We start from the raw sequence: 27,861 nt of genomic DNA, 5'->3' as shown, positions 1-27,861 counted from the left end.
AGAGGGATTTGCACTCCGGACTTGACTATAGAATTTGTACCTTGTGAACCAAGTGTATGTCCTGCACTGCTACAATATCCTCCGTTCAATTAATTTGGAAATAAAGCAGAAAGAGACTAGATGTGTTGTTTCGCAGGCTGGCAAGCCGTCGATATGCGCAACGCAAATGCTGGAGTCTATGACGTACAAACCCAGACCCACTCGCGCCGAAGTCACGGACGTGGGAAATGCAGTGTTGGACGGTGCGGACTGCGTTATGCTCTCAGGAGAGTCGGCCAAAGGAGCTTATCCTCTCGAATGTGTGAGGACCATGGCTAACACTTGCTTAGAGGCGGAGGCTGCCATCTGGCAGAGACAGTTATTTGATGACCTGCGATATAATGTAAGTAACGAGATAAATAATCCAGTAAACCAATACGATACACAAACAGTATTATACAGAGTGTTAAGAAAAATAATTCAATATTTGAGAGGTAGTGATATTAATCAAAACAAGAAAAAAAATCTAATAAACATGGGTCCTAAAATTAATGCCTTCCGAGATGTTGTACATCGACATAATAGCAGATGGTTAGTTTGATTTCCATTAATTGTAGCGCATCTTTCTGCCTTAAGTCTTAGGGAATCACACCTTGTTACCATTTTGTTTAGTACATTTCCGATATGATTCTGTATACTCAATAAGAAACAAGCAAAGGGTTCTCATTAGAAGATATAGGCCTACTGTTCATACAATACCAATCTCAAACACTTTGTTTCGTACAAAATGTAGATCACTACTTCGATTTGTAAGTTACGTGCTGAATCATCCGTCTGGTATAGCTAACATTTAGTTACTTGCTGAATCATCAGTCTGGTATAGCTAATATTTAGTTACTTGCTGAATCATCGGTCTGGTATAGCTAATATTTAGTTACTTGCTGAATCATCCGTCTGGTATAGCTAATATTTAGTTACTTGCTGAATCATCAGTCTGGTATAGCTAATATTTAGTTACTTGCTGAATCATCAGTCTGGTATAGCTAATATTTAGTTACTTGCTGAATCATCAGTCTGGTATAGCTAATATTTAGTTACTTGCTGAATCATCAGTCTGGTATAGCTAATATTTAGTTACTTGCTGAATCATCAGTCTGGTATAGCTAATATTTAGTTACTTGCTGAATCATCAGTCTGGTATAGCTAATATTTAGTTACTTGCTGAATCATCAGTCTGGTATAGCTAATATTTAGTTACTTGCTGAATCATCAGTCTGGTATAGCTAATATTTAGTTACTTGCTGAATCATCAGTCTGGTATAGCTAATATTTAGTTACTTGCTGAATCATCAGCTAATATTTAATCATTTTTTTGTATCCCATATGAATCTTCAAAGATTCTGAAGACACTTTCCAGTAGACATATGAACAGTTAAGAAGTTTAGAGAATATCGGGTCACTTTATCCGACTTCTCCTTTCAAGGTAAACTTTTTCCCTTTTTTGTCTAGTAGTATTTTGGCTCAGCACTGTGACCTTTACGATCTATTGCGCTAACCCTCAAGCTAGGCGCATTTCAAAACCCACACTACACTAAAGGTATTTGTCCACGGAGCTAGTTTTCTGTCCATTGCAATGAATTTCCAGCGCAAGGTCACTATTGCATCGTGTAAAATGCACAGCGGGCTGCTAGATTGCAGAGGCTATGAGGAAAACGCGCACTGTTGATCCCATGGTATGACAAATACCTCAATTATGGTGAAGAATATGTTGAAAAATAGCGCAGCAATTTTTGTAACTGTTACAATAAATCTTTCCATGAAATTGTGTTTTTTTCTGTAAACGGACCCAGAGAAAATCACTTTCTGAACGGTTTCGTAATTACGATCGAGTGGCTAAAATTTTTATAAGCACTTGCTTTGACATTATTAACATGGCTAAAGAAAAAATTGAATTTCTTTATCTGCCCCCACGAGAATGTTTGCTTTTGAGCTTAGCTTGTGAAGTGGGGATAGGTATTATAACTATGTAGATAGTCCTTGAATGTTGGAAAAGAAAGAACTATATTGACAACTGTCGTTCTTTGAGTGTCTCTTCTTAGCTTGCCGCCAAAATATTCCACATTGTGAAGAAAATTGTTCTCATGCTTTAAAAAACGTCTGGAGGAGATGAATTTTCAAGAACAGCTGCTTAAAAAGAGAAGTGAATCCGGTGTGAATGTCTATTAGTTATACAGCACGTAATAACCTTGTCTCAATGAGATTACTGCAGGCAAAAGTTACGCTCTGTTTATTGTTAAAGTATAGTCTGATCTCTATCTAGTCACCATTCTCACCTACTATCAAAGGGGTACTGAAATTCGTCATTCAGGTGTTTTTACATCAGACAGGGTTAGATTGCTAGTATCCACTTAGTTAATCATATAATGCTATGGAAAGAATAAATACAAATAAACTATTTCTTGTTCCAGACACCCTGCCCTGTGGACCCTTCACATTCAATAGCCATCGCAGCAGTGGAGGCGTCTCTGAAAAGCAGGGCAGTAGCCATCATTGTGATCACAACGTCCGGGAGATCTGCGCATCTGATATCCCGCTACAAGCCTCGGTGTCCCATCCTGGCGGTGACCCGTCGCCCTGTCGTTGCGAGACAGCTGAATCTCTGGAGGAGTGTCATCCCTATCCAATACATCAGTAAGTGACGCACAATGCAATTGCTTGGTGAGAAACCTATGACACTTCCGTGTTCTTACACTAGTAGGCCGATAATATTCATTTTTGTTTTATTTCTGGTAAGTTGTAAGTATAATCTAGCGAAATCTATAAACTTTACTTGCAATTTGGGAAAAGGAAATTGTACCAGAACAATGGAAGGAGTCCATAAACGTACCTATTTTTAAGAAGGGGGACAAGACTAACTGTAGTAACTTTCGAGGAATATCACTTTTGTTGACGTCGTACAAAATTTTGTCGAATATCCTTTTCAGAAGATTAACTCCATATGTAGATGAAATTAGTGTGGTTTTAGGCGTAATAGATCGACTATTGATCAGATTTTTTGTATTCGACAGATATTGGAGAAAAAATGGGAGTATAAGGGTACAGTAGGCCTACATCAGTTATTCATAGATTTCAAAAAGGCGTATGACTCGGTTAAGAGAGAAGTTTTATATAATATTCTTATTGAATTTGGTATTCCCAAGAAACTAGTTCGATTAATTAAAATGTGTCTTAGTGAAACTTACAGCAGAGTCCGTATAGGCCAGTTTCTATCTGATGCTTTTCCAATTCACTGCGGGCTAAAGCAGGGAGATGCACTATCACCTTTACTTTTTAACTTCGCTCTAGAATATGCCATTAGGAAAGTTTAGGATAATAGACAGGGTTGAATGGGATACATCAGCTTCTTGTCTATGCGGATGACGTGAATATGCTAGGGGAAAATCCACAAACGATTAAGGAAAACGCGGAAATTCTAGTTGAAGCAAGTAAAGCGATAGGGTTGGAAGTAAATCCCGAAAAGACTAAGTATATGATTATGTCTCGTGACCAGAATATTGTACGAAATGGAAACATAAAAATTGGAGATGTATCTTTTGAAGAGGTGGAAAAATTCAAATATCTTGGAGCAACAGTAAAAAATATAAATGACACTCGGGAGGAAATTAAACGCAGAATAAATATGGTAAATGTGTGTTATTATTCGGTTGAGAAGCTTTTGTCATCTAGTCTTCTGTCAAAAAATCTGAAAGTTAGAATTTATAAAACAGTTATATTACCGGTTGTTCTGTATGGTTGTGAAACTTGGACTCTCACTTTGAGAGAGGAACAGAGATTAAGGGTTTTTGAGAATAAGGTGAATAGAAAAATATTTGGGGCTAAGAGGGATGAAGTTACAGGAGAATGGAGAAAGTTACACAACGCAGAACTGCACGCATTGTATTCTTCACCTGACATAATTAGGAACATTAAATCCAGACGTTTGAAATGGGCAGGGCATGTAGCACGTATGGGCGAATCCAGAAATGCATATAGAGTGTTAGTTGGGAGGCCGGAGGGAAAAAGACCTTTGGGGAGGCCGAGACGTAGGTGGGAAGATAATATTAAAATGGATTTGAGGGAGGTGGCATATGATGGTAGAGACTGGATTAATCTTGCTCAGGATAGGGACCAATGGCGGGCTTATGTGAGGGCGGCAATGAACCTCCGGGTTCCTTAAAAGCCAGTAAGTAAGTAGACTAAGTAAGTAAGTAAGTTGTAAGTATAATCTTTATCTTGCACTGATATGTCTATTGATACAAACATTTTCATTCTAACATAAGTTGTTATTAGACTGAAAATTTTTGTATCAATAGACACGTTAGTGCAAAATAAAGATTGTACTAGTAGATTTTAAAAACCATGTTGAAACCTACAAGCTGTTATATTAAATTAGGTTAAACAAGGTCCGTCTGTGCTTATCTTTCAAAACAAAATAACTAAAAGTTATTCGTACACATTATTTAATAAGGTTTAACGTCTTCGACTCTAATAAGTCATCATCAGAAGTTAGGCCGTAGAATACATAGGAGTTAGAGTGTACATTTATGTGATCAGCTGTAGTATATAATACTATTAAGACTAAGCAAGTTGCAAGCATCTGTTATAAAATACAATCATAAAATCTTACGTAATTAAAATTTAAAATTAATGGAATGCTTGTGTAAGCTGTTACATCAGTATAATGTTAAAATGAAGCATGGACTACAGCTTATTGAACAGTCTGTGATAAGTGGATCACACGATTCCAGTGCAGTATCTTGTGCGTAGAACAGCCATGACGAAAATGTGACTCGCGAGCACATTGTGGCACGCAATGATAGCTATGCATTTCTCTTGCTTCCCATCTCTCCCAACCCCCATCCTCTCACTCAATGGAGTCAAATTACGTTTCATTTGTATTTGTCTCTAATATGCGAGTGGCGTATCGTCGCTATGTCTCTCTCAAAACCATGTACCTCTACAAAAACAGGATGGGAGGACGCATTTTTTTGCTGTCAATATGATTAGAATATTAAATGTATGATTTTTTCACAAGTATTACGAGGAAAACGGTTGTATAACATAAAACGGCATTATACGACATGTTACTCATGAAACATTAAAAGGTTAAGTATTATTATTATTATTATTATTATTATTATTATTATTATTATTATCTCTGCACGTCGATCCTTTTTCAGCAGATGTACGAATAATGCGGTTAGTTCTTCAATTTAAACTCACAGATTTACAATGTGATGTTAAATGAAAGCTAGATGTAAGGACTTCACAAATGTCGAACTTTTCAAATCGTTTTTTCGCTTGCTCCGTTGAAGCCATGTTCGCTACAACTTACGTTTGTGAAAAAATATTTTCAACAATGAAAATAGTAAAAACCAAATTTAGATCACGACTGACTCGTGATCAACTACGACTGGCATAAGTGACATAATTCCTGATTTTGAAATTCTGTCGCAGAGACATTCTGAAGACAGTTAAATTTAGGTTGTGATAATGTGTCCTATGTTTCCTTTTCATTTCTTAATTCGTAACAAGTACTGTAAATTAGTTTGTAACCTTATACTGTATAAAATTATATTTAAGTGCTTGATGTAAGGAAAATGAAAATCCGTTAATAAGTCAGACAGTTGCTTCACTTCCCCTTCGGGTGTCCGCCTCCCTCCATAGGTGCTATGGACGTTGCAGGTTAAACAGTGGCTCGGCGCACGATCACATTTTCGCCACGGCTGGCGTAGAATAAACACAAAAATTGAGCACCACGGCTAGACGGCTAGCTACCATCGGAACTTTCAACGTGATGCTCAATTTTTATAGGCCTACAGAAATTTCCCGGCGTACATGTTCCCAATATATCGACTACATGCAGATTTTAAATTGTGATACGCTACTTACGCAACTTTTACAAATGTAGCGTACTTACAGCCACCCTGAGGTGTGAAGCTATCCATGCGCCTTTGTAATGTTGATCGAAGTTCGACAGAAAGACAGTCCTATTGAGTCTTAATGTGTTGTTCTTGTACAATACGCCACTTCTATTCCACCATCTAAAACGGAAGGACATGGGATTCGTGGTGGAATAAAATGGCAAGAAAATCTTGTGTAGTTAGATCATTTTGCAGTGAGTAGTAGAGTGTGAGAGTAGTGAAAAATGCATCTTTTGCATCGGCAAAGTGCAGGGTTGCACTTTGCTTAAGGTGCAGTGTGCATAAGCATCAAAGAGACCTGTAATATTAATACTCATCTTCACTGAGGAAGTTATGTGCAATATAATATCATCTTTTCTGCTATATATCAACGAATAGCTAAGTAGAGCACTTTCCGTTAAAATGTATGTGATTCAGGCATGAAGGAACAGTGCGAATTGCATTTGATAACGAGCTCTTGAAAGCATCGTTGAGCATTCATTCATAAGGTGTAGAGCCATAGCCCATGCTGTAAGTACGAAACAGGGTTATACAATTTTAGATATCTGAACAAACAATAAGCTACATATACGAAGACCTCCCTCAAAGAAGGTTGTATATCATATACTTTTTCATATGATATACAACCTTCTTTGAGGGAGGTCTTCATATACAGATACGGTCTCATAAGTAATGTCGGTTTCGGAGAAAATTTTTGTTGGAGTGTGTTGTGACAAGAAATTAATCTAATCTTCAAAGTAAAGATCATTAGAATAATTGAAGACTTCGGAGCCAAAACCGGTCAAGTCCAGAAATTATAATTTTATAGGAAGTAAAAATAACGTTATACAAAAATTAAATGTGAATTAACTTGAAACTTTAAAAAAATGATAATTTATGAAATTAGTGCGTATTTTAGAAGGTTATCAATATTCTTATTATGTCTCTTTCGTACATAGAATTTTTTTTAAATGGTGGACTTGCATGTTTTGTACCGAAAATACAACGAATTTCTTTTTATTTGAAAACAAATCTACGAAACTTACTTCAGGTGAGTTTCTGTTGATTGATTACTCAATGTATATATTACATAAATATTTCTAAACATTAATATTCTGTAATGTGTTATACAGAGGGTTGTTTCCGATCTCTGATAACGCATTTGAATGACGTCATGTGCGTCAGGAATCACACCGACAGCTAAATTGCGGCGAGAGGTGACAGACCAGTAACGAGTGATTTCATAATCAGAGTGCACGGTGTATCACAGTAGCAATGCCCAAGAAAATCGAGCCTTTTTAGGAGGGGTACATAACAACTCTTTCTGATGTCAAGTAAAGTTACGTGAAAATCTTAGGAGCCTGCAAAACATGTGGTTTCGTTATTTCCAAGAAAGGCATCTTGTGTGTACCTAATAAGACTGACAAAGCTTGGATGGGATTAATTCCAAAGTGGAAAAAGCAAGCAAATCCACCCCTCGTCACAAGTCGCCGCATCCCACGAGATGATATAAATTAATTCCATTCGAGCTTTACCAGTCTTATTAAGTACACAGAAGATGCCTTTCTTGGAAATAACGAAACCTCGTTTATTACAGGCTTCTTTTATTTTCACTTAACTGTACTTGGCATTGGAAAGGGTCGTAATGTACGCCTCTCAAAAGGGCTCGATTTTCTTGGGAATTTCTGCTGTGAGTCGCCGTGCACTCTATGAGATCACTCATTACTGGTCTGTCACCTCGCGCCACAGTTCAGCTGTCGTGTGACTCCTGATGCACATGATGTCATTCAAATTTGTTATCAGAGATCGGAAACAATCCTGTACTTCCTACAGGTATCTGATCTTGGGGACCAAAGCTATCTGTGGCCGGGAGGAAAAAGGTCTTAAGTCAATTTTTTGTGAAAATGAGATTTTTACATATTTTGAAAGCGGAAACAGTTCTCTACAATCTGGTAAAACGGCTAAAGTCAAATAAGACTCATTACTGGATTTATAGAGCGTTACCAAATGTCCTAAGTACTTTTTGAATCGAGCACACACAGAATAAAGGACTTAAGTATATTTAATACTTTATTCCTTACAAACCATCACATGTTTACTTTCCATGCTTCCCTATTAAAAATATCTAAATTGTATTTTAGCCATTTTATCACATACTGATGCCCTTTCCTTTTAAAACTTTAAGCACCAGGGTAAACAGTCCTATAATTGTTTAAGACCCATTTTGCATTCCTAATAATTTACATTTCTCATTTATTTTGACATGAAAAAGGTCTTATGTTTAATACTCCCTTCTACTCAGTTTGGCTTCTAGTCTTAAAAGGGCTTAAGTGCGGCTAGTTTTGGAAATAATCAAGAAAATTGATAAATGAGCAACATTATCTATTTTAGAAGAAATATAAACAAATAATATCCAGGAAAAACCTCTTCATAAAAAAAACTCTATAATTGACACCAATTTCAATCTTTCTACTGCTTTCCTGAAAAGTATAACATTTTTACTTAAGACCTTTTTCCTCCCGACCACAGAGTTAAATTTGGTATTGAAATATATAGGCTACTCTAGGAAAAGAATATTGACTTCTCTTCCATATAGCGGGAAGATCTCTGAACAAAAATCAGCCGGACATGTCAGTTTTTTGACGCAAATCAGTGAAGCAGTCAAGTTCTTTTCAACTGAAGAGACGTTACTGTAAGCCAGACGTAACGATTCTTGAACCAAAGTGTGCAGCATACATTTATCTATACAATGCATGCTAAATGTCGATAAAAAAAAATTGGACTTGACAGGTTTTTGTACCGAGGTCTTCAATTAGGATGGTCTTGAGCAAATGTTTAGTGAAGTTTGTTATCCTGCGACGGTATCAGTTTCTGGTTTTTAATACGAAGAATTCGGCGATACACATTTTAACGACTTCCAAGTTTTGTAAATGTCTTCCACATAGGAAGTGGGCTATGGATAAAAACAGATTGTAATATGAAGGTGCAAGATCAGGGCTATATCCCGGGTGTGGTAGCAGTTTAATACCTCCAAATTCCTAGATTTTTTCTATGGTTGTTTGAACCTACTAGAAAAAAATGCTGGAACTATTGTTGTGCTACACGCTCACTAACGATACATTCACCCTCGATTCCATATAGCTATTTTTCGAGCCGCTGCAACAGTTTTATAATCTTGTTTCTAGTAGCAAGTAGCACTTTAGAAGGACTCTAATCTCGAACTTTATCACCTGGAATTTATGTTACTTATATTAAGCCTAACAATTTACGACTGTCACATGCTCATAATACACAATGGTAAACATAGTGGCCTGTAGGCTAAATTGCAGTGCCAAACTAAGGAAAATCATTAAAACCTTACAAAACACCAACGATGATGATAATTTTGATTGAAGTAGGGTCACATGCAAGTGAAGTCCAATATGTAGAAGTCTCAACACAATTAGGTCTCAAAATTAGGCCCATTGTATACTTTTAAACTGGTTATTGGGTTGAGAGAAAACACTGGGAAATACCTCAACCAGGTAACTTGTTCCAACAAGGATTTGAAACCGGGTCCGGTCGTTTCATGGTCAGGCATGTAAACCGTTACCCCACAGCGGTGGATCCCATTATTTCACTTTGTAAAAAATTAACGAAGAATTTTTCACTTTTTGTGTAATATCTATTTTTTTATTATTATTTTTTCAATAATGCCAAAGACATTAATCCGAATAATAATAGCCTAGACCATACCTGCACAAACAGCGCTCAACGAGCGCGCGCGCTCCTTCGGAGCGGGAGAGCCGTGTTTACCGCTCGCCAAAACGGAGAGGAAGATACGTCAGAATGACATAGACTTGATATAGGTAGAGAAGAGGGAAACGACCACTCAGTTATCTAGTGGAGTGCAGTGTGTAGGCCTATTCTCAGTAACTGTTTCACGTTGCTTACCTACTGCTACAGTACAGTATGGAGGAATCTAAAAGACGGAACATAACATTTAACATTTAAAGATTTACAGCTCGAACTTATTGATCTTCAATGTGACCTAAGGGCTGAAGATCGTTTGAATAATACTACTAGTCTAGTTGAGTTTTACAAGACTAAACATTAGCATTAATATCCACGACTACACAGGCTGGCTGTGGAAATGATTGCTATGTTTGACTCAACATTTGTATTTGTGAGCAACTTTTTTCTATAATCAACTTTAATAAAGACTGGCATCGAACATCTGTAACTGATGTTTCATTACGATCAGCAGGCTACTGTTCCTTTCAGCTGCCAACAGCACAAAACCTCGTTTTGATGTACTGAATAATAAAAATATAACAAAATGATATTGTACATTTAAGTAGCTATAGAATTTCTATTATTTCTGTAAAATAAATATTTCTTTATTAATTTAGTCCAAGATAGTTTTGCAAACACTGAACGGGAATTCATTTCATAAACACTCGTAATAGTACTTCCTTTTGTGTATATTTTGTACGAGATCACCCCTTCTTCCAGTCCACCCTTATACAGAGCGCAGCTAATATCTGCATTCCACTCATGAGCTGTGAGCCGGCTCGGAGAGTGCAAACCTTGTGCAGGCCTGGCCTAGACTTTATCTGATATTTTCCCTTGAGCGTTTTTAGTAAAGTCCACAAGAAACCTAAATAAATAATATGGAAATGTGCTGATTTACTTCTAGTCACACGAACCGTTTACTAATCCATGGAGCTGGACAGTTCTGAGGATTATATGGAAAGCAACTTATAATCTGGCTACCATCTGTATGGGGGTACCGCCTAAATTCTAACGCCATTTTATGCCACATTTTTTGTGAAAATGGAATAATATTTCACCTAATATGTACAGTATGCGAGTATCTTTTTGACATCTAATGATATTACATTCTCTTAACATGACAAATTAGTCTATTCAATCAATCAATCAATCAATCAATCAATCAATCAATCAATCAATCAATCAATCAATCAATCAATCAATCAATCAATCAATCAATCGGTTGGTCGGGCCGTCAGTCAATCATGCTGGCAGAACAAATATCATGAAAATAAAAGTATAACCCTACAAGGTTTCGAAATCGACTAAGCCTACATGTGAATGAATATGAATATGTTGACAAATTCAATTACCTCGACAGTACGGTCACGAAAGATGGAGAAGCTGCTACAGATGTACGAGTAGGTATTTATAATGGCATATGCGGCCCTTTTACAGTTTTATGTAATGTAGGGTAGCCAGAGATACACGGAGGCTGACAAAACTTCGCACATTCAGAACAAACATCAAAGCTACACTTATTTATGTTTGTGAAAGTTAGAAAGCTACAGCTGAAATTACAAATTGCCTTCAAGTTTTTGTCAACAGATACCATAGAAAAATTTTATGTACGTTTTGGCCAATGTTATTTCAAATGTAAAACTGTAGAGCAAAGCGGCAGAATTGAATGATGAAGTAGGGAAAGTGGAGCTGAATGGACTTATTCTGCGTGAATATCAAGATGCAGTTGAAAGGCGAATATTGTTTCGGAACCCACAAGGTCAAAAGATATGAAAGAGGCTAAACAAGTTGTGGAAGTGATCGAAGATATGAGCCACCGGCGTAGCTCAGTAGGCTGTGAGTTGCGCTTGGACACGGGTTCGATTTCTGCTTGGACTGATTACCTGGTTGAGTTTTTTCCCAAGCGTAAGGCGAATGTCAAGTAATGTACGGCGTATCCTCAGCCTCATCTCGTCAAAATACCGTCTCGCTATCACCAATGCCATCGACGCTAAATAACCTCGTAGTTGATACAGCGTTATTAAATAATGAAGTAAAAATATAAAAAAAATAAAATTTGCAATCAGTCAACTTCTGAATTGTCTCTAATACAGGCTATTAAATGTTTCTGAAAATAATCATAACCACTTAAAACTATCAGAGTCTACAGGAATAAAATATGAAATTCTTAGCTTAGTAGCCAACTTTTTTTTTTAGGGTTTTTGGTACTGATCTGACGAGCCATGTTATGAATATTGAAAAGCTCATTTACAGATTAAGAAACATAAATGATTTCTTTTTACTAAAAGATAAAAGTATCATAAAATGTAATTTCGCTCTTTTTTCACAGAAACATATAGGCATACATCTCGCGTTTTTCAGTCAAATTCGCATTTTATCGTGGATTGAAAAACTACAATAATATGATAACATGCTTTTAAATATTAAATAATTACTTATTTTGACAGCATTTGGGCACATTTCGCACTTATCAGCATTGCGAAAATCTACCATCTCTAATTATATTAGGATTATCCGAAAATAATAGAGCTTTCATTTTAGCAGTTATTTACTAAGTTATTATATGCAATTAAAACAAAAATTGTTTTGCATAATCAGTTGTGGAACGTAGGGACAAGAATTCACACAACTAAATTAATTGAAATAGCAGAATTTTTTGTGAAATATAACCATACACACAAATAGAGTTCATTTGCAGTAAACATAATTTAATTAAATATTGCAAAATTTGTTTAAAATTGTAAATAAAAAAAGTTAGGTTAGTACCATGCCCGTTAATTTAATTTTTCACAAAATTAATTCAGGTGCATTCCCTTTATAACGACATGTGTTGCAAAGGTTTGTATCTGATGTCTTAGTAGTATATAACGATTCCTGCAACAGCTGTGGAATATGGGCGAGTGTAGTAAACTTTCAGAACGACCAAAAAGTCTTGTAAGAATTTGGATCTTTTCCCCGCTCGAGGCACAGATTGTGCAGATTTAACAATGATAAATATGTTTACTTCAAGCAAGACAACAAATCAAGAGCTAGACTCGTTAAAAAATGCACTCTGCTTAACACACCGTGTCCTTACATTTTCAGCATTATCACATTACAAAAACTATGAAGGAATGCTGTAAGTCATTCTAGTACATGCTGCTCCTATTTGTTTTCACTGTTTAAGTCTGCTTTGCCTTTCCCTATTTTTTCTTTTATCTTCAGTTAATTTATTTCTTTTGTAGAAACTTTTACTTTACTTCATTTTAAATTAATCTTCGTCAATTTATTTTTTATTCTTCCTTTATGTTTCTTTCCTTTGACACATAAATTGAAACATTACTTATACTGTTTCAATTAAAGCTATTTCTTAGGCCCAATTGTAATCAAACTGATACATTCTTCCTCATAAATTTCACACGTTTCGTAACAATTTAGTTATTTATCATGTTATCAAAATATTCCTGTTTTCAGTTTATTTTATTGAACTATCATTTACAAATATAGCCACTAAATGATAATAATAATAATAATAATAATAATAATAATAATAATAATAATAATAATAGGCCTAATAATAATAATAATAATAATAATAATGGCATGAGCCAATCGACCCGTTTCGTCCCTATTACAAGTGATCGGTCCACCTTGTTCGTGATCTTTCTTTCTTTCTTTCTTTCTTCATTTTTCCTTTCTCTTCTTTCTTTCTCTCTCTTTCTTCCTTTGTATATTTCTTTTTTTGACGTATATTTTCTTCTTTTTCGTTTAATTTTGTACGCTATCTTCATAATATTAATTTTTTTTTTTACTTTCGATTAAATTATTCAAGTTAAAATAAGCCGTAATCAACGATAACATTCGTTACATGATAAAGAACTGAATTTAAGGCGTCAAACGTACGAGTATAGGCTAATGATTAGGGACCGGATTTTTATGTAATATCAAGGTGTGAAATACGTACATATTTATGTAAGAAAAATAAGCTGAATATATACCAAAATATGTAAAATCATGAAAATATTTAATATCAATATCTGGCAGGTATAGGAAAGGTAAGACTCTCCAGTTCTGATTTCATAGAGCACCCGACTTTTTTACCGCACACTTGACACATTACTATTTTTTCATCTGTAGTGAAAGTTTGAAATTAAATCACAGCTGAGGTGCTGAGGCGAATGTTACACCGAACCTGGCGACGCTTTGTTTTGTGTGAAGAGAATTATGGGGGACATACCTACTAATCCTTTAGACACTTAGGACACAAGTTAGTGTAAAGTGGATGTATGTCTGAATTATGAATTACATAAATAATGTGTATATTTGAGGTATTTATAGGGGATAGCCTTGTGCCCACTCTGTAGGTACTATAAAAACCCCTAACCATGCGGCTCATGTCAGACTTGACACAGGTTTTCCATGGAAGGATTAGGAAGAGGGTGAGTAAGGTTGCAAATTGCATGGGAACGGCTTGTTAAGACGTGTGAAGAGCAATTATAGTTCGAGACAAATCATGTCGTCCTCGTCCCATTCCACCTCATGAAGACAACGCTACTTTCTGAGTGATTTTTACAATACAAGGTAGTTGTATGAGAAAGGTTACCTTTTGTTCATTCATATTTACAGTGGACGGTATGGGGTGAGTGCCCCTATTACTTTCTGGTACTAAGGACGTTATGTTTCGTCCCGAAATATATATTTTCTTCGGTAGATAAAAAGGCTTTTTAAATCTGTGTATTTCAAATTGTAAACTTCCCCAGCAGAAGTTTTTTTTTCCTTTTTTTTTTTTTCCTTTTAGAGAAGTAAAAATGAATAATCCCCCAAAATATGTAGATTTATGTAAAACCAAGCCATAATATGTAATGTGGGGTAAATATGTAAAAATATGTAGTATTAAATTTTAATACTAGGCGCATCCAGAAAGTAAGTTTCCCGATTTTTCCCCCTTGAAAGTAAACGTAATTAACCGTGTCAATTGCGCATGCGTAACAGATCTATGACGTATCAATCATATGCCAGCCGGACAGGTCCCGCCTGGTGCCAGTAGCGTGACAGCAGTGGTCCGAAATGGAAGCTCTTATTCCTTCTCCCGCCGCCTGCGAGGTTCGGTCGGTGATAAAGTTCTTTAATGCACAAAGAATTGCGCCAATTGGAATTCATCGGCAGCTCTGTCAGGTCTTTGGGCCGAACATTATGAGTAAGCAGATGGTACGTCGCTGGTGTAGGCAGTTTTCCGAAGGTCGTCAAAGTGTCCATGATGAAGAGCGCAGTGGGCGACCGTCCCTCATCAATGATGATCGTGTTGAGCTGGTGCGGCAGTGCATCATGGAGAACCGTCGCTTCACGATTACGGACCTGAGCAGCCATTTTCCGCAGATATCGCAATCCTTGTTGCATGAGATTGTCACTAAGCACCTGCCGTTCAAAAAAGTGTGTGCCAGGTGGGTGCCGAAAAACCTGACACCCGAACACAAAATGCAACGATTAGGAGCAGCACTGACATTTCTGCAACGGTATCACGATGACGGCGACGAGTTCCTCGACAGGATCGTCACGGGCGATGAGACTTGGATTTCGCACTTCACCCCGGAAACCAAGCAGCAGTCAATGCATTGGCGGCATAGTGGATCTCCGGTCAGGACGAAATTCAAACAGACGCTGTCGGTACGGAAAGTGTTGTGCACGGTGTTCTGGGACAGGAAGGGCATTCTGCTCATTGACATCCTTCCAAGAGGTGAAACAGTGAACGCTGACCGTTACTGTGAAACACTGCGAAAATTGCGACGTGCCATTCAAAACAAGAGGCGTGGAATGCTTACTGCAGGTGTTGTGCTCCTCCATGACAATGCTCGTCCACATACGGCTCGGCGCACAACAGCTGTTTTGACGGAATTTGGCTGGGAGTTGTTTCATCACCCATCCTACAGTCCTGATCTTGCTCCCTGCAATTTTCACGTTTTCTTGCACCTCAAGAAATTCCTGTCCTCCGGTGAGCGTTTTGGCAACGACGAAGAGTTGAAGACGTCTGTTACACGCTGGTCCCATTCACAGGCGGCAGAGTTCTACGACAGAGGGATACAAAAGTTGATCCCACGATACGACAAGTGTCTCAATTCTGATGGTGGATATGTTGAAAAATAGCTGAAACATTGCTGTACCTGTTGTCAATAAATGTTTTCCTGAAAGTGTGTGTTGTTTAAAAAAAAATAGGGAAACTTACTTTCTGGATGCGCCTCGTATATTGATGGTAATTACAAGATTCGCAAAGATTTGTTATTTATATAGGCTACGGTTAGGTTGAAAGGAATATAATATGTAATTACATAAAAATCCGGTCCCTACTAATGATAAAGTACCCTGTGTGGTCTTGGTGACACTAATTTCTTTGTGTTGCAGTGCCTCCGGCGCAAGACTGGATGAAGGATATGGATGCAAGAGTGCAGTTCGCCATAACGTACGGCAAAGGGATGGGCTTCATCAAGCCCGGCAGTGCACTCATCGCGGTGAGCGGGTGGAAGGAGGGTGCAGGCTGTACCAACACGCTGCGCGTCTTGTATGCCTCGCCACACGAGATATATTGAGAGCACCCCGTCACACCCTAAAAGCTCCTGTTTATCTTACAAAACTCTTCTTTTCTTCAAAGTGCAGCAGATGTCTTCTGATATGTTCACCCTTATGTTAAATTGAAGCTACCTGAATTCCACAGTACACAAAATTTGTAGTAACGAAGGCGAGTAATGTTGTTTTTAGTAAAATAAATTTAAATAGATGCTACTGAAAACGCTAAAATAGATGTGTAATCTCATTCTCAAGCAGAAATTGAAGTTTAGGGTTTCTGGAAGCAAGTTTTTTTAAGGATATTTAAGGCTCTCCTGGTGAAGTGAAACAGTGAATGGAGAAATTATAAACTAAATGTTTTTATGCTCGACCATGCCGAAATGTAGTAATTATAACTCAGCTTACATGTGTTCAGCCAATGACAAGTCAGCTTTGTACCGTTATAAAACGGCAAGTATCGATTATTCTCGGATATGCAATCGAAAGAGAATTAGCGAAAAGTCACGGAGGCTGGAAATCCAATACTGTCGCAGAAGGTTATGTTCTGTTACTATAATAATTAGCGTTAATTGTAAATAATATTCAAATAAATTCAATTTGTCATCTCGTTTTTCAATGTCGAATTCAATAATCAAGGTTATAATATTATCAAGTTTAACGGGATTACATCAAGGTCAATGACATTCCTCGGAAAAAATCAATACTTTCGCATCTGCGCACATCTCACAATTCACGACCTAGAACAAGGTCACTTCCGATCTTGTCAGATACAAATAAAATGTATACATCTGAATACCGGTAATTTCAAGTTAGAAATATGGTCGAGCATAAAAAGTCGTATGAAACTCGCCTATAATGGTGATTAAGAAGCTCGTATGAAAATTATGAAACTCGCTTGCGCTCGTTTCATAAACATCCATACTCGCTTCTTAATTACTATCATTATAGGCTCGTTGCATAATGTACTATTACCTACGCCAGTGAAAGAAGAGTCTCTTATCGCACTCATTTTGTATGAGACAAAGAATGTCATTATTTCACTCCTCTTTTAATTTTATTTTAGTAGGTTATTTTACGACGCTTTATCAACAGCTTAGGTTATTTAGCGTCTGAATGAGATGAAGGTGATAATGCCGGTGAAATGAGTCCGGGGTCCAGTACAGAAAGTTACCCAGCATTTGCTCATATTGGGTTGAGGGAAAACCCCGGAAAAACCTCAACCAGGTAACTTGCCCCGACCGGGAATCGAACCCGGGCCAACTGGGTTCGCGGCCAGACGCGCTGACCGTTACTCCACAGATGTGGACTCCTCTATTAATGCTGAATAATAGCAATAAATACAAGATGGCTCAAAAGATCGGCAAATTTTGAAATGGAGATTTGAGGAAGAGAATAAATACTTTAAATGCATATTTGAAGGGTTCAGAGCCATAGTGGGCCAAGCGCCATTTATTAAAAACGGAGAAAGCTAGGGTTAAAGTTAAGTGAATAGTTTAATGAAGATTGACATATCATTTACTTTTAATGTGTATACTTTATATTACTTGCTATATTTTTCCATTGAATTATGGTGGTAACTTCATTTTAACCATTGTTTTCTACGGTTTAGTAAATGGAGCTTGGCCCACTATGGTTCTGAACCCTTCATTTATCGATGTCTATTAATAGTACAGTGTATACCATTGACAGATTTTATCCCGATAATTGTGTCTTGAAAATGACATCCAATAGGTGACCATCATATCTGCGCAGACATTCCTGCAGTCTCTTACGAACATTTTGCATTAATCGACTTAACATTTCAAAATAAATTTCGGATATTTATTCTCCAATCTTCGCTTTCAATTCTTCTCTTCTCTATCCAGGATCCTATCCCTATCTCATCAGAAATCTTAATTCGCACCCTGCTGGTAAATAATAGATATACATATCAGCCAGAAGAATGACTTATGTATTCCTAAAAAGAGGAAGACTCTATGATATAGTGAGCGTGACGCAAGACTATTGCTTAAATGTACAGTAGCTTATGTTAGTTAATTATATAATTATATGCTAATATCAACATTACAACAGCATGAAACTATTACTTTTCTGTCCGCAAGGTGTGTTCGTGGGACTCATTTTACCTACGAGTATTTACAGCATTAGCACAGATACCAGACGAGATATGCTAATAATGAAACTTTATGGCGCAATTCTCGTTTTCTTGAGGAAGCATATTATATCCCACATTATTACTCGTTCGTGCGTAACATCAGTGTTTCAAACAGGTGTTATAGCTACTGTTACAGTTCCAGGCCTCGTAGACCCATTCCTAATTTCTAACCCTCTTAAGAGAGCACGTTGCCAGGCAGTAACCCTGCCTTCCTATTCGATAAGAGGAGCCAGTTAACGAGACCGCAGCTAACACTACTTTGGTGTCTCAGATACTATGAATTGTTACGGGCCATCTTCAACATCTCTTAACCCATTATGCCACTCTCTTTAGAGAATTGTTTTGTAGAATTTATTATAGGTCTATTTTTTGTTTGTCGTTTCTTTACGAGATTAAAAAAATTACTTTTGTGCGAGATCGTGCGTATTTGCTTGTTTTCCGCACAGAACCAATACGTGGTAAGTGTGAAATACCACATTCAGTATTCCCAACGTAACACACATAACAATTTCCCTCTTCTTACCGCTTAAGCGCGACATTCATTTTACTGCTTTAGGCTTTTAACATATTATTTTTAGAGACGTTTAACATAGTAATAATTATAAATTGGAAACTTACCACTGCAATTTCACCTAAATTGCAATGTTAATTATTGTTTTTAAATATTTGCAAAAATTAAGTAAAGTCTACTACTCCACGAAACTTATTACATTCCTGATACAAGTAACATTAAGGAAGCCGTGAAAAAATCAACAAGATTCCAGATGCCGATGTTATTACTGCAATATGTTATATAAATAATATTGTTAAAATATTAAAATGAAAAATAAATCATTACATAACCTTACCGTTTGTTTTAAGTTCGCATTTATAGACTGGGGGGGGGGGGAAGACAGACGTATATCACGGCCTGCTGGAGTATAGTAAACAAGAAAACATTTTATAGCAACAGTGTTGAAGAAAGATATTTTGGTTTTCCGAAGTTGCCGTCATTAAACAGAAACCAACATGGAGATTTCATTGCAACTAATTAGAAATTCGTCTTTCAGGTATGTAATAAACGAGCTTCGCACAAAATAATGTACGATACACGAGCGGTATGTTTGTTTTCATGTTCTCGGAAATTAAAAAAGCTCAACTACGTTTCGCTTTTTCAATCTTTTCCTCGAACATGAAAACGTCAACATACCGCTCTTGTAACGTATATTACTATTCAGTTCGTTATTTAATGACGCTATATGAATTGTTAAAGAGGGATGAAGTCTTTTTTTTTGCGTAGCTTTTCCGAGTTTTCCGATCCGAAGATAGTGATAGTTCCACAGAAGAGTTCCAAAATAACAGCAAGCGTCTAAACACAACAGTAATAACCACCAAAATGTTATGTTGTTCTGAAACTAGTTTCATTTCCAAGATCCCAGATCATAACTTAATGCAATCCAATCATTACAGCTGTTCTGATCAGGTACATGTGCAGTAATTTAAACAAACGAACTATAAAACATCGCCACCCGTAAGGCGAATGCCAGGTAATCTATGGCGAATCCTCGGCCTCATCTCGCCAAATACTATCTCGCTATCACCAATCGCATCGACGCTAAATAATCTAGTAGTTGATGCAGCGTCATTAAATACAATTAAAAAGAGTGCGCGCTTGAACTGATATTTTTTGTTGAGTTGTAGTGAAACATCCTCCCCACCGCTCTGACGTTATTGGAACGTACAAATGAAGTGTCAGAATTCTTAACTAGAAACAGTCGTATTAATTAGATTATCTGTAGTAATGTCACGAGAGGTAGAGATTTATTAGGACTATTTCGCGAATAAAATAAAAATATAAATAATATGCCCCTAAAATTCGCTCACAAATTCTTAATAATTATATATTTACGAATACTGAACCTATTAAGACATTGTGAATATCGATTACTACAATAAAGAAATTGGGTGTTATTCTGTAATGCCAATTGCGAAAACGAAATACACGTTTAGCAATGCTAATTACATGTACTGCACTTTTCTCTTATTATTATAACAGAAATACGTTTTCATTATCTGCCGAAATTATAATACAATTTAAACATTTTATAATGTAATTGCAAATAACCTGATTAATACTCGTACATTAATTAAATTAAAAATTGTTGAAAACGCAGTTATCAAATCTGAATGAAGGAGTGTAATTTTTTTCAGATAGCCTACAATGGACATGAAATTAGAAGATGAAGATGTGGAAGTAGAATTTGAAAGTTTATTTAGTACTTTATCTTTACATTACACACTACACCGAGAACTAAGAACTAGGTAATATTGTGTGAAAACAGCTGTAAGTTATAGCAATGCTTATGTTTTCACACTTCAGCAAGACATATGTTGTTAAACAGTGAAGTCATCTCTGTATAGATAATTAAAACACGTATTTTATTACGCCATATGGAAGGCAGTTTGATCAAAGACTTTGTATATAATATACAAGGTCTTTGGGTTTGATATGCGCTGATGTTACATAAATTTGAACATCTGACTTTCTATTAATTGTTTAATTTCATTCACGTAATACAGATTTTATAGGTTACAATTAGGTTAGCTACCTGTGGGCGCGGGACCATGTGTCAGCTATGCCTTATTTTGACCGTTACTCCATGCTACAGGAAAACATTTTCCATAGATCGACAAACGCATTCTCGATGTAGTGTATAACGGGATTGAAGCTGCATCTACACAGTTCAATTTTCCATGCGCGTATGCATGCAATCTAGGAAGAATATTGAAATGATCAAATTTAAAACGTACGTTCAATTAAGATGCATGCAGATTTTGTGTCTACATGGTGCACCGTTTTGAACATCGTCTTCACAGCGTAAATATATTAATTAATATTAGCAATCAATCTTGCATTTATTGCTTGAATGCGTAAAGTTGAAAGAACAGTTTAACCGTTTATATGCAACTTTACGGATTCCTGCTCATCAATTTACGGGGAAACAGTTTGTGATACCGACTAAACAAAAGAACGACCATGCGATAAATAATTGATAGCGATAAATCTAGCATTGGTCGAAAATGAATGACGTCATATTAACCAAATAGTCGCGTTAAAATATTAACAAAAATGAGCTTGGCCAATTTTGACGTTCTTCGTTTTTATTTAAAAAATTTTCGAGACATATGACGTGATACAGAACATCTAAATATAGATTCGGATTCAGGGCATTTCAGTCAACTAGAAACAGTCATGTTTGCTCATGAAGAAAAAAAAAAGTTTCAAATGCATACCAATATATTATGCTATGAAACAGGTATGTTTTAGTCCCTCGTCAACTCAGCTGTTACTGTGAACTGTCATTGCTGTACAACTTGGGGAAGTGACAATGTAACAACAGATATGACTACAGTGGGCAAGTTATCTTATACTGCTCGTAGATATAGGCCTACATATGTGCTTCCCTACGACGCGACAGTTACAACTTCCACAGATTCGCAAGTTTCAATCTAGATGAAAGTTGTAACAGTGACTCCTGTCTTTGCCCTAGACCTACACTTACTTCAAACCAAGTCTCCTTTGTGCAATAAAGATCTAGATAGCCCCCATAAACTTCGTTCTTTTACGGTATTATGCCAGTTGTGAATTTTTATGGTGGTAAAGAAAATATAGTATTTTACTCATTAGTTTCTTTTCCTTTTCCAGAGTTCACAATTACTGGATCTCATTCCGAAGCTCACTGACTGTTTCGCATTGCTATAAGTCGACCTACGACTCTACTAAATAGTTCCCGGAGATATGTCAAACTTGGTAGATGATTAAAAGCAATTCAGTCTCTCTCATTTTTTCAATTTATTGGACATCTAATTATTCTTCCAATCTTTCCTTCATTCCGAATTTATTTCGTATTACGGATAGCAAAAGCTGCGTAATTTGATATGCTTCTGTTCGTTTCTTTTCTATCATGTAAAATTGAAGAGTCCACTGCAAGAATGATGGATGTCACTTTCTTGTCGAAAATGAACCAAGACTGTCAATGCATAGCTTAAGATATATAGAATGTACATACAGAGTTATATGGCATTAACACTGATAGTCATTGTCCAGTAATGATCGGAAAATCACAGTTAAGCTTTGAGCGCTAAGCATTTCAAACTTTCAATTGGTTCTCTTGCAAAATGTATTCCAAATGACATCCATCATCAGTCGACCTGGTTGGCGAGTTGGTATAGCGCTGGCCTTCTATGCCCAAGGTTGCGGGTTCGATCCCGGGCCAGGTCGATGACATTTAAGTGTGCTTAAATGCGACAGGCTCATGTCAGTAGATTTACTGGCATGTAAAAGAACTCCTGCGGGACAAAATTCCGGCACATCCGGCGACGCTGATATAATCTCTGCAGTTGCGAGCGTCGTTAAATAAAACATAACATTTTTTAACATCCATCATTCTTGCAGTGGACTCTTCAATTAGTATTGTAATAACTGCAAGAAGTTGTTTAGGACTTTTTAAAAAGGAAATAAGCTATATGTTTTCACTACACATAAGTACGAAAAAAGTGGTTTTGAGCGTGTCATTTCAGTCAGCATAGAATAACTTCTCGGTCACTGGTGTAGCTCAAGTGACAAGTCTGCGGATCAGCAGCTGCTCTCGGGTGTGGGTTCGATTACCGCTTGGGTTGATTACCTGGTTGGGTTAGAAACCTAATCTTTCCTATGATTATAAATAAAGTGTTCAAATGTGCTGTGTACCGGTGGGCACGCCATCGCCCGTGTCTGTCTGAAAAGCCCCTGTGCCTTCGACCGTGGTGACCCGGGTTCGATCCCAGCCTGGGTCACGAAGGAAATTATGCAAAAAAAAAAAAAAAGCGGACGCAACGGCAGGTTTAAAACATGTGAGTATTATTGGTCTAGGACCAAGATTATGTAAATCCATAATCAAAATGGACCCTGAATTTACACTACACAGCTTTGCTCATACGGTTGTTCCTGATTTTTTATATTTTATATAATTAATTTAGTATACCGCTATATCAAATATCAAATTTAAATATGCTTTGATCATTTTATGCGTAGTGACATAAGTCCTTGGGAAGTGAAACCTCCGTTTCTAATGTCGTGGCAATAATAGCGAATTCATTAAAAGATCAGTAGTTCACTACATCCTGTTTCCGAGCCGGGGGCCCTCCTCACAGGATCTTTGTGCATAGTAGCAACCTCTTTATCAAGCATTCATGATTAAGGATTCTAGGGAAGCGAAGAGGTGTCTGTTCTCGAAACATTAAGAGTGTGTCAGGGTAGGGGCGAGCGACACGAGAAGGAAATGCTCTTTACTGAGGAGATATACAACGCTTGCCTAATGTAGCAACTTACTTGAAAGTGAGACAGTGTTTCTATTTAAAGACATTTTTAAACTCTATTTCTCTTCCTCTCTCTCGAGCTTGCTCCCTCTCTGTTCTTCTCTTGCCTTTGCTCTCACAACCCTTCCCACTCCCTCTTTTTCCCTTTCCTGTCATTTCTTTTTTGTTCTATAATTTTGTTTCTCTTCACTAGGTATGGGGGATAAGTTGTGAATTCAATTTCACAAAATCCCCTTCCATGTTAGCCTTGTTCTCCTTGTGTTCCCCTTGTTCTCCTTGTGTACACATTGTTGTTCTTGCATTCTCATTGTTCTCCTTATAGTTACATTTTTCTTCCATGTTGAATATTTCGTACACTACTTTTAACACATGAATATAAATAATTGATTAAATGGCGATCTTACTAGTGTTAATTGTGTAAGCATGTGCAGCTTACAGCTGTTTCGGTGCTTCTTCACACCATCCTCAGAGCCTACTAGATCTCGGCATCATCTCGCACTTCTCTGCCTGTTGTGTGGGTGCGTTCGATTGTTGAACACACACACTATTTGACACCACATTTCAACACTTTTCAACAATCGAACGCACCCACACAACATGCAGCGAAGTGCGAGATGACGCCAAGATCTAGTAGGCTCTGAGGATGGTGTGAAGAAGCACCGAAACAGCTGTTTTTTATTTGGTTATTTAACGACGCTGTATCAACTACGAGGTTATTTAGCGTCGATGAGATTGATGATAGCGAGATGGTATTTGGCGAGATGAGGCCGAGGATTCGCCATAGATTACCTGGCATTCACCTTACGGTTGGGGAAAACCTCAGAAAAAACCCAACCAGGTAATCAGCCCAAGCGGGAATCGAACCCGCGCCCGAGCGCAACTTCAGACCGGAGGCAAGCGCCTTAACCGACTGAGCCACGCCGATGGCTCCGAAACAGCTGTTTGCCGCACATGCTTACACAAGATCGCAATTTAATCAATTATTGACATTTTTCTCTTTGAATTTCCCTTGTTCTTCTTGCTTTCACTCTTTCTCGCTGTCTTTCCCTTGATTGTCTTGAATTACCCTTATTCTCCTTGTATTCCCCTCGTTTTTCTTGTATTCCTCATTTTCTCCTTATATTCTCCTCCTCTTTGTATTCCCATTGTTTTCATTTCATTCCAGATAGTAGAATGGACCCACCCACGCGGCCTGTGTTCGAGGGCAGTACCCAACCTGTACCCCTAATCTCAAGCTAGACTAGTAGAATAATAGAATAGACAACACTTCAACGACAGCAGTCAATCTAGATAATACACATAATTGACTTTAACATTTTAAAAGAAACCTTAAAGTTCATTGTGTGATCTTTGTTTCGTATCACAGGAGAATCCTCAATAAAATAGAGCTTACAACGTAACTTTGTCAATAAACATTCATTACAAATAGCTACTGTCGTTTCATTCATCCATACACGTAATCCGAAACGTTACCGCAAGACGTACAAGAAGTACAAGACGTATTCTACTGCCTATTTTTGTCTTGATTTTTATTTTTTTCACAATTAGTTAATTAGACTATTCTTATTCCTTCTTTTATCTGTATTTTTTATGTTTCCACTTCTTCGATACACACATCTATACTAATAATAAATCTGTAGCCGAAATTTTTCTGGTAATTTTCGCTTTTCCAAAAATAATTGGTCTTAACATGTATAATTAACCACCCTGAAACAGTAAATCGCTTTTTTGAAATTTTTGTCTGTCTGTCTGTCTGTCTGGATGTTTGTTACCTTTTCACGCGATAATGGCTGAACCGATTTATATGAAAGTTGGAATATAAATTAAGTTCGTTGTAACTTAGATTTTAAGCTATATGACATTCAAAATACTTTACTTAAAAGGGGAATTATAAGGGGCTTGAATTAAATAAATCGAAATATCTCCCTTATTGTTGATTTTCGTAAAAAACTATAACATAACAAAAGTTTCTTTAAAAATGATTTCCGATAAGTTTTATTCTAAGCAAAATTTTGATAGGACTGATATTTAATGAGATAATTGAGTTTTAAAATTAAAATAACGATGCCACCTATTGGCCTGTAATGAAATGGAAACAAATGACTTCATCTATAAGGGGCCTTGGACAACAACAATGGAAAGCTATTAAATATAGCCTACAGATAATGTTTCTGTGTTTGTATGAAGTAATATCGAAAGCTAATTAACCATTTGTATAATTAATTATTATTTCACCATTGGAAAGTGTAGTTTCACTAAATGGACATAATGCTATAGCAAGTAATATAAAGTATACACATTAAAACTAAATGATATGTCAATCTTCATTAAACTATGGTTGCATGTAATAACAATTAAGAAACATGTTAAAGGAATTGTCATTGCACCAAATGAGTGGTCTCTGGATCAAAATGATCGCATTTTATTTTTTTTAATACAATTTAAATTAAGTAACATACTAAACGATTTATCCTTCTATCAAACACGAATGTTCCCTGGATCAAATGTCCTAATTTAATTATGTAATTACTTTATATTTTTATTTCTAATGGGTGCCGCGGAGCGCACGGGTATGGCTAGTAAACTACATAAATGCATTTCAACTTGAATGATGTAATCTTTCTGCATTCCAAAATGGTACCGTTAAATAATGAATAAGGAAAGATAACAATGATGATGGTTTGATAATAATAATAAGAACAATAATAATAATAATAATAATAATAATAATAATAATAATAATAATAATAATAGTCCACTGTTGTAGAGTAACAGCATGCCTGACCGGGAAACACGCGGGATCGGGTTCAAATCCTGGTTGAGGTATTTTTCCGGGGTTTTCCATCAACCCATTAAAAGCAAATGCTGGGTAACTTTCAGCGCTGGATCCTGAACTCATTTCGTCTGTATTGTCACCTTCATCTGACTCGGACACTAGATAACTATACCAGTTGATAAAGCATCGTAAAATAACCGATTAAAATAACCTTCTTCTTCTTCTTCTTCTTCTTCTTCCATTTCAAGGTTTAGACCAATGACCCGTTTCGAACCTACTGTATATTTTAAGAAGTTGTTTGTTAGCTGTGTTGGTCCTTACGTCTTCGAGGTCGTCCTAGATCTCTTTTTTTATTAGGTTTATAAAATAATAATAGGAAATCTACAAGGCGGCATTCTCATAACATGGTTTTTCCACTGTTTCTGGTAGTTCTATATTTCTTTCACTATATTTACTTCCCCCAGCTGTGTTCGAATATCTTGATTTCTAATTCCGCCTCTTCTTGTCTTTCCAACTAAGGATCGCATAAAATGCATGTTTGCTGCTTCTAAGCGTCGCGTCGTTTGTCATGACTTCTTAAAGTACAAGTTTCACTTCCATACTTCAAGGCTAATTTGGATATTACATTGCATAATCTTTGTTTAACTTTTACTCTCATTTTCCTCCCAGAATATTTCTTAATACACCTGTTTAATTTATTATATTTTGCCATATTTGCTTCCATATAAATATTCATATGTCCTGTCCTTATCTTAGGGCCTACATCCAAGGTATACAAATGATGAGACCTGTTCAATTGTATTATTTTGTCTTCTGTTACTATTTTCACCCTTCTTTGATATTTTCTAAGTCTGGCCATTGATTTAGTTTTTCCAGTTGATATTTTCATATCATAATTCTTTTCTATATTATTTAGAATTGTAACCGATGGATGGCATCCATGCAACTGTACACTTTTTCTACATTCGACGTTGCTGGAGCTCTTTTGTAGGTCGTCTTCTGATTCCATCAACAGCAGTTGGTCGTCGACGGATAGAATTGTTTGAATATGATTCTGCTCAGTTAAGAAGATGCCCTTTGGATTATGTAGTAACCATTTTTTTATTATCACATTTATGTAGAGATCTAAGCAGTAGGCCTAGCAGTAGTAGTAGCAGCAGCAGCAGTAGTAGTAGTAGCAGCAGCAGCAGCAAGAGTAATAATAATAATAATAATAATAATAATAATAATAATAATAATAATAATAATAATAATAATAATAATAATAATGAAGTCCTTAAATTGCTAGCGTAGAGCATAAAGTTGCAACATGGTTTCGCTGTTCGGGTCGATGCTGGTTTATAATTTAAGGAAAGATAAGC

The 27,861-nt window shown here is 36.6% G+C and overlaps 1 protein-coding gene across 2 annotated transcripts in view; it reads left to right on the top strand.

The window, feature by feature from the left end:
- The window catches only part of LOC138694692 (pyruvate kinase-like), a 72,466-nt gene extending 56,014 nt beyond the window's left edge, over nt 1-16,452 (top strand). For both annotated transcript variants that reach the window (XM_069818675.1, XM_069818676.1), the window contains exons 6-8: nt 137-382; nt 2,448-2,670; nt 16,071-16,452. In XM_069818675.1, the coding sequence (XP_069674776.1) occupies nt 137-382; nt 2,448-2,670; nt 16,071-16,255 (654 nt within the window). In that variant the 3' untranslated portion in view covers nt 16,256-16,452. The remainder of the gene's footprint in view (nt 1-136; nt 383-2,447; nt 2,671-16,070) is intronic.
- Nucleotides 16,453-27,861: the final 11,409 nt, after the last annotated feature.

The sequence above is a fragment of the Periplaneta americana genome, chromosome 2 (assembly GCF_040183065.1).
Source record: "Periplaneta americana isolate PAMFEO1 chromosome 2, P.americana_PAMFEO1_priV1, whole genome shotgun sequence".
Classification (NCBI taxonomy): Eukaryota; Metazoa; Arthropoda; class Insecta; order Blattodea; family Blattidae; genus Periplaneta; species Periplaneta americana.
Note: the sequence above shows the minus strand (reverse complement) of the source record. Positions and strands in the feature narration are given on the sequence as shown.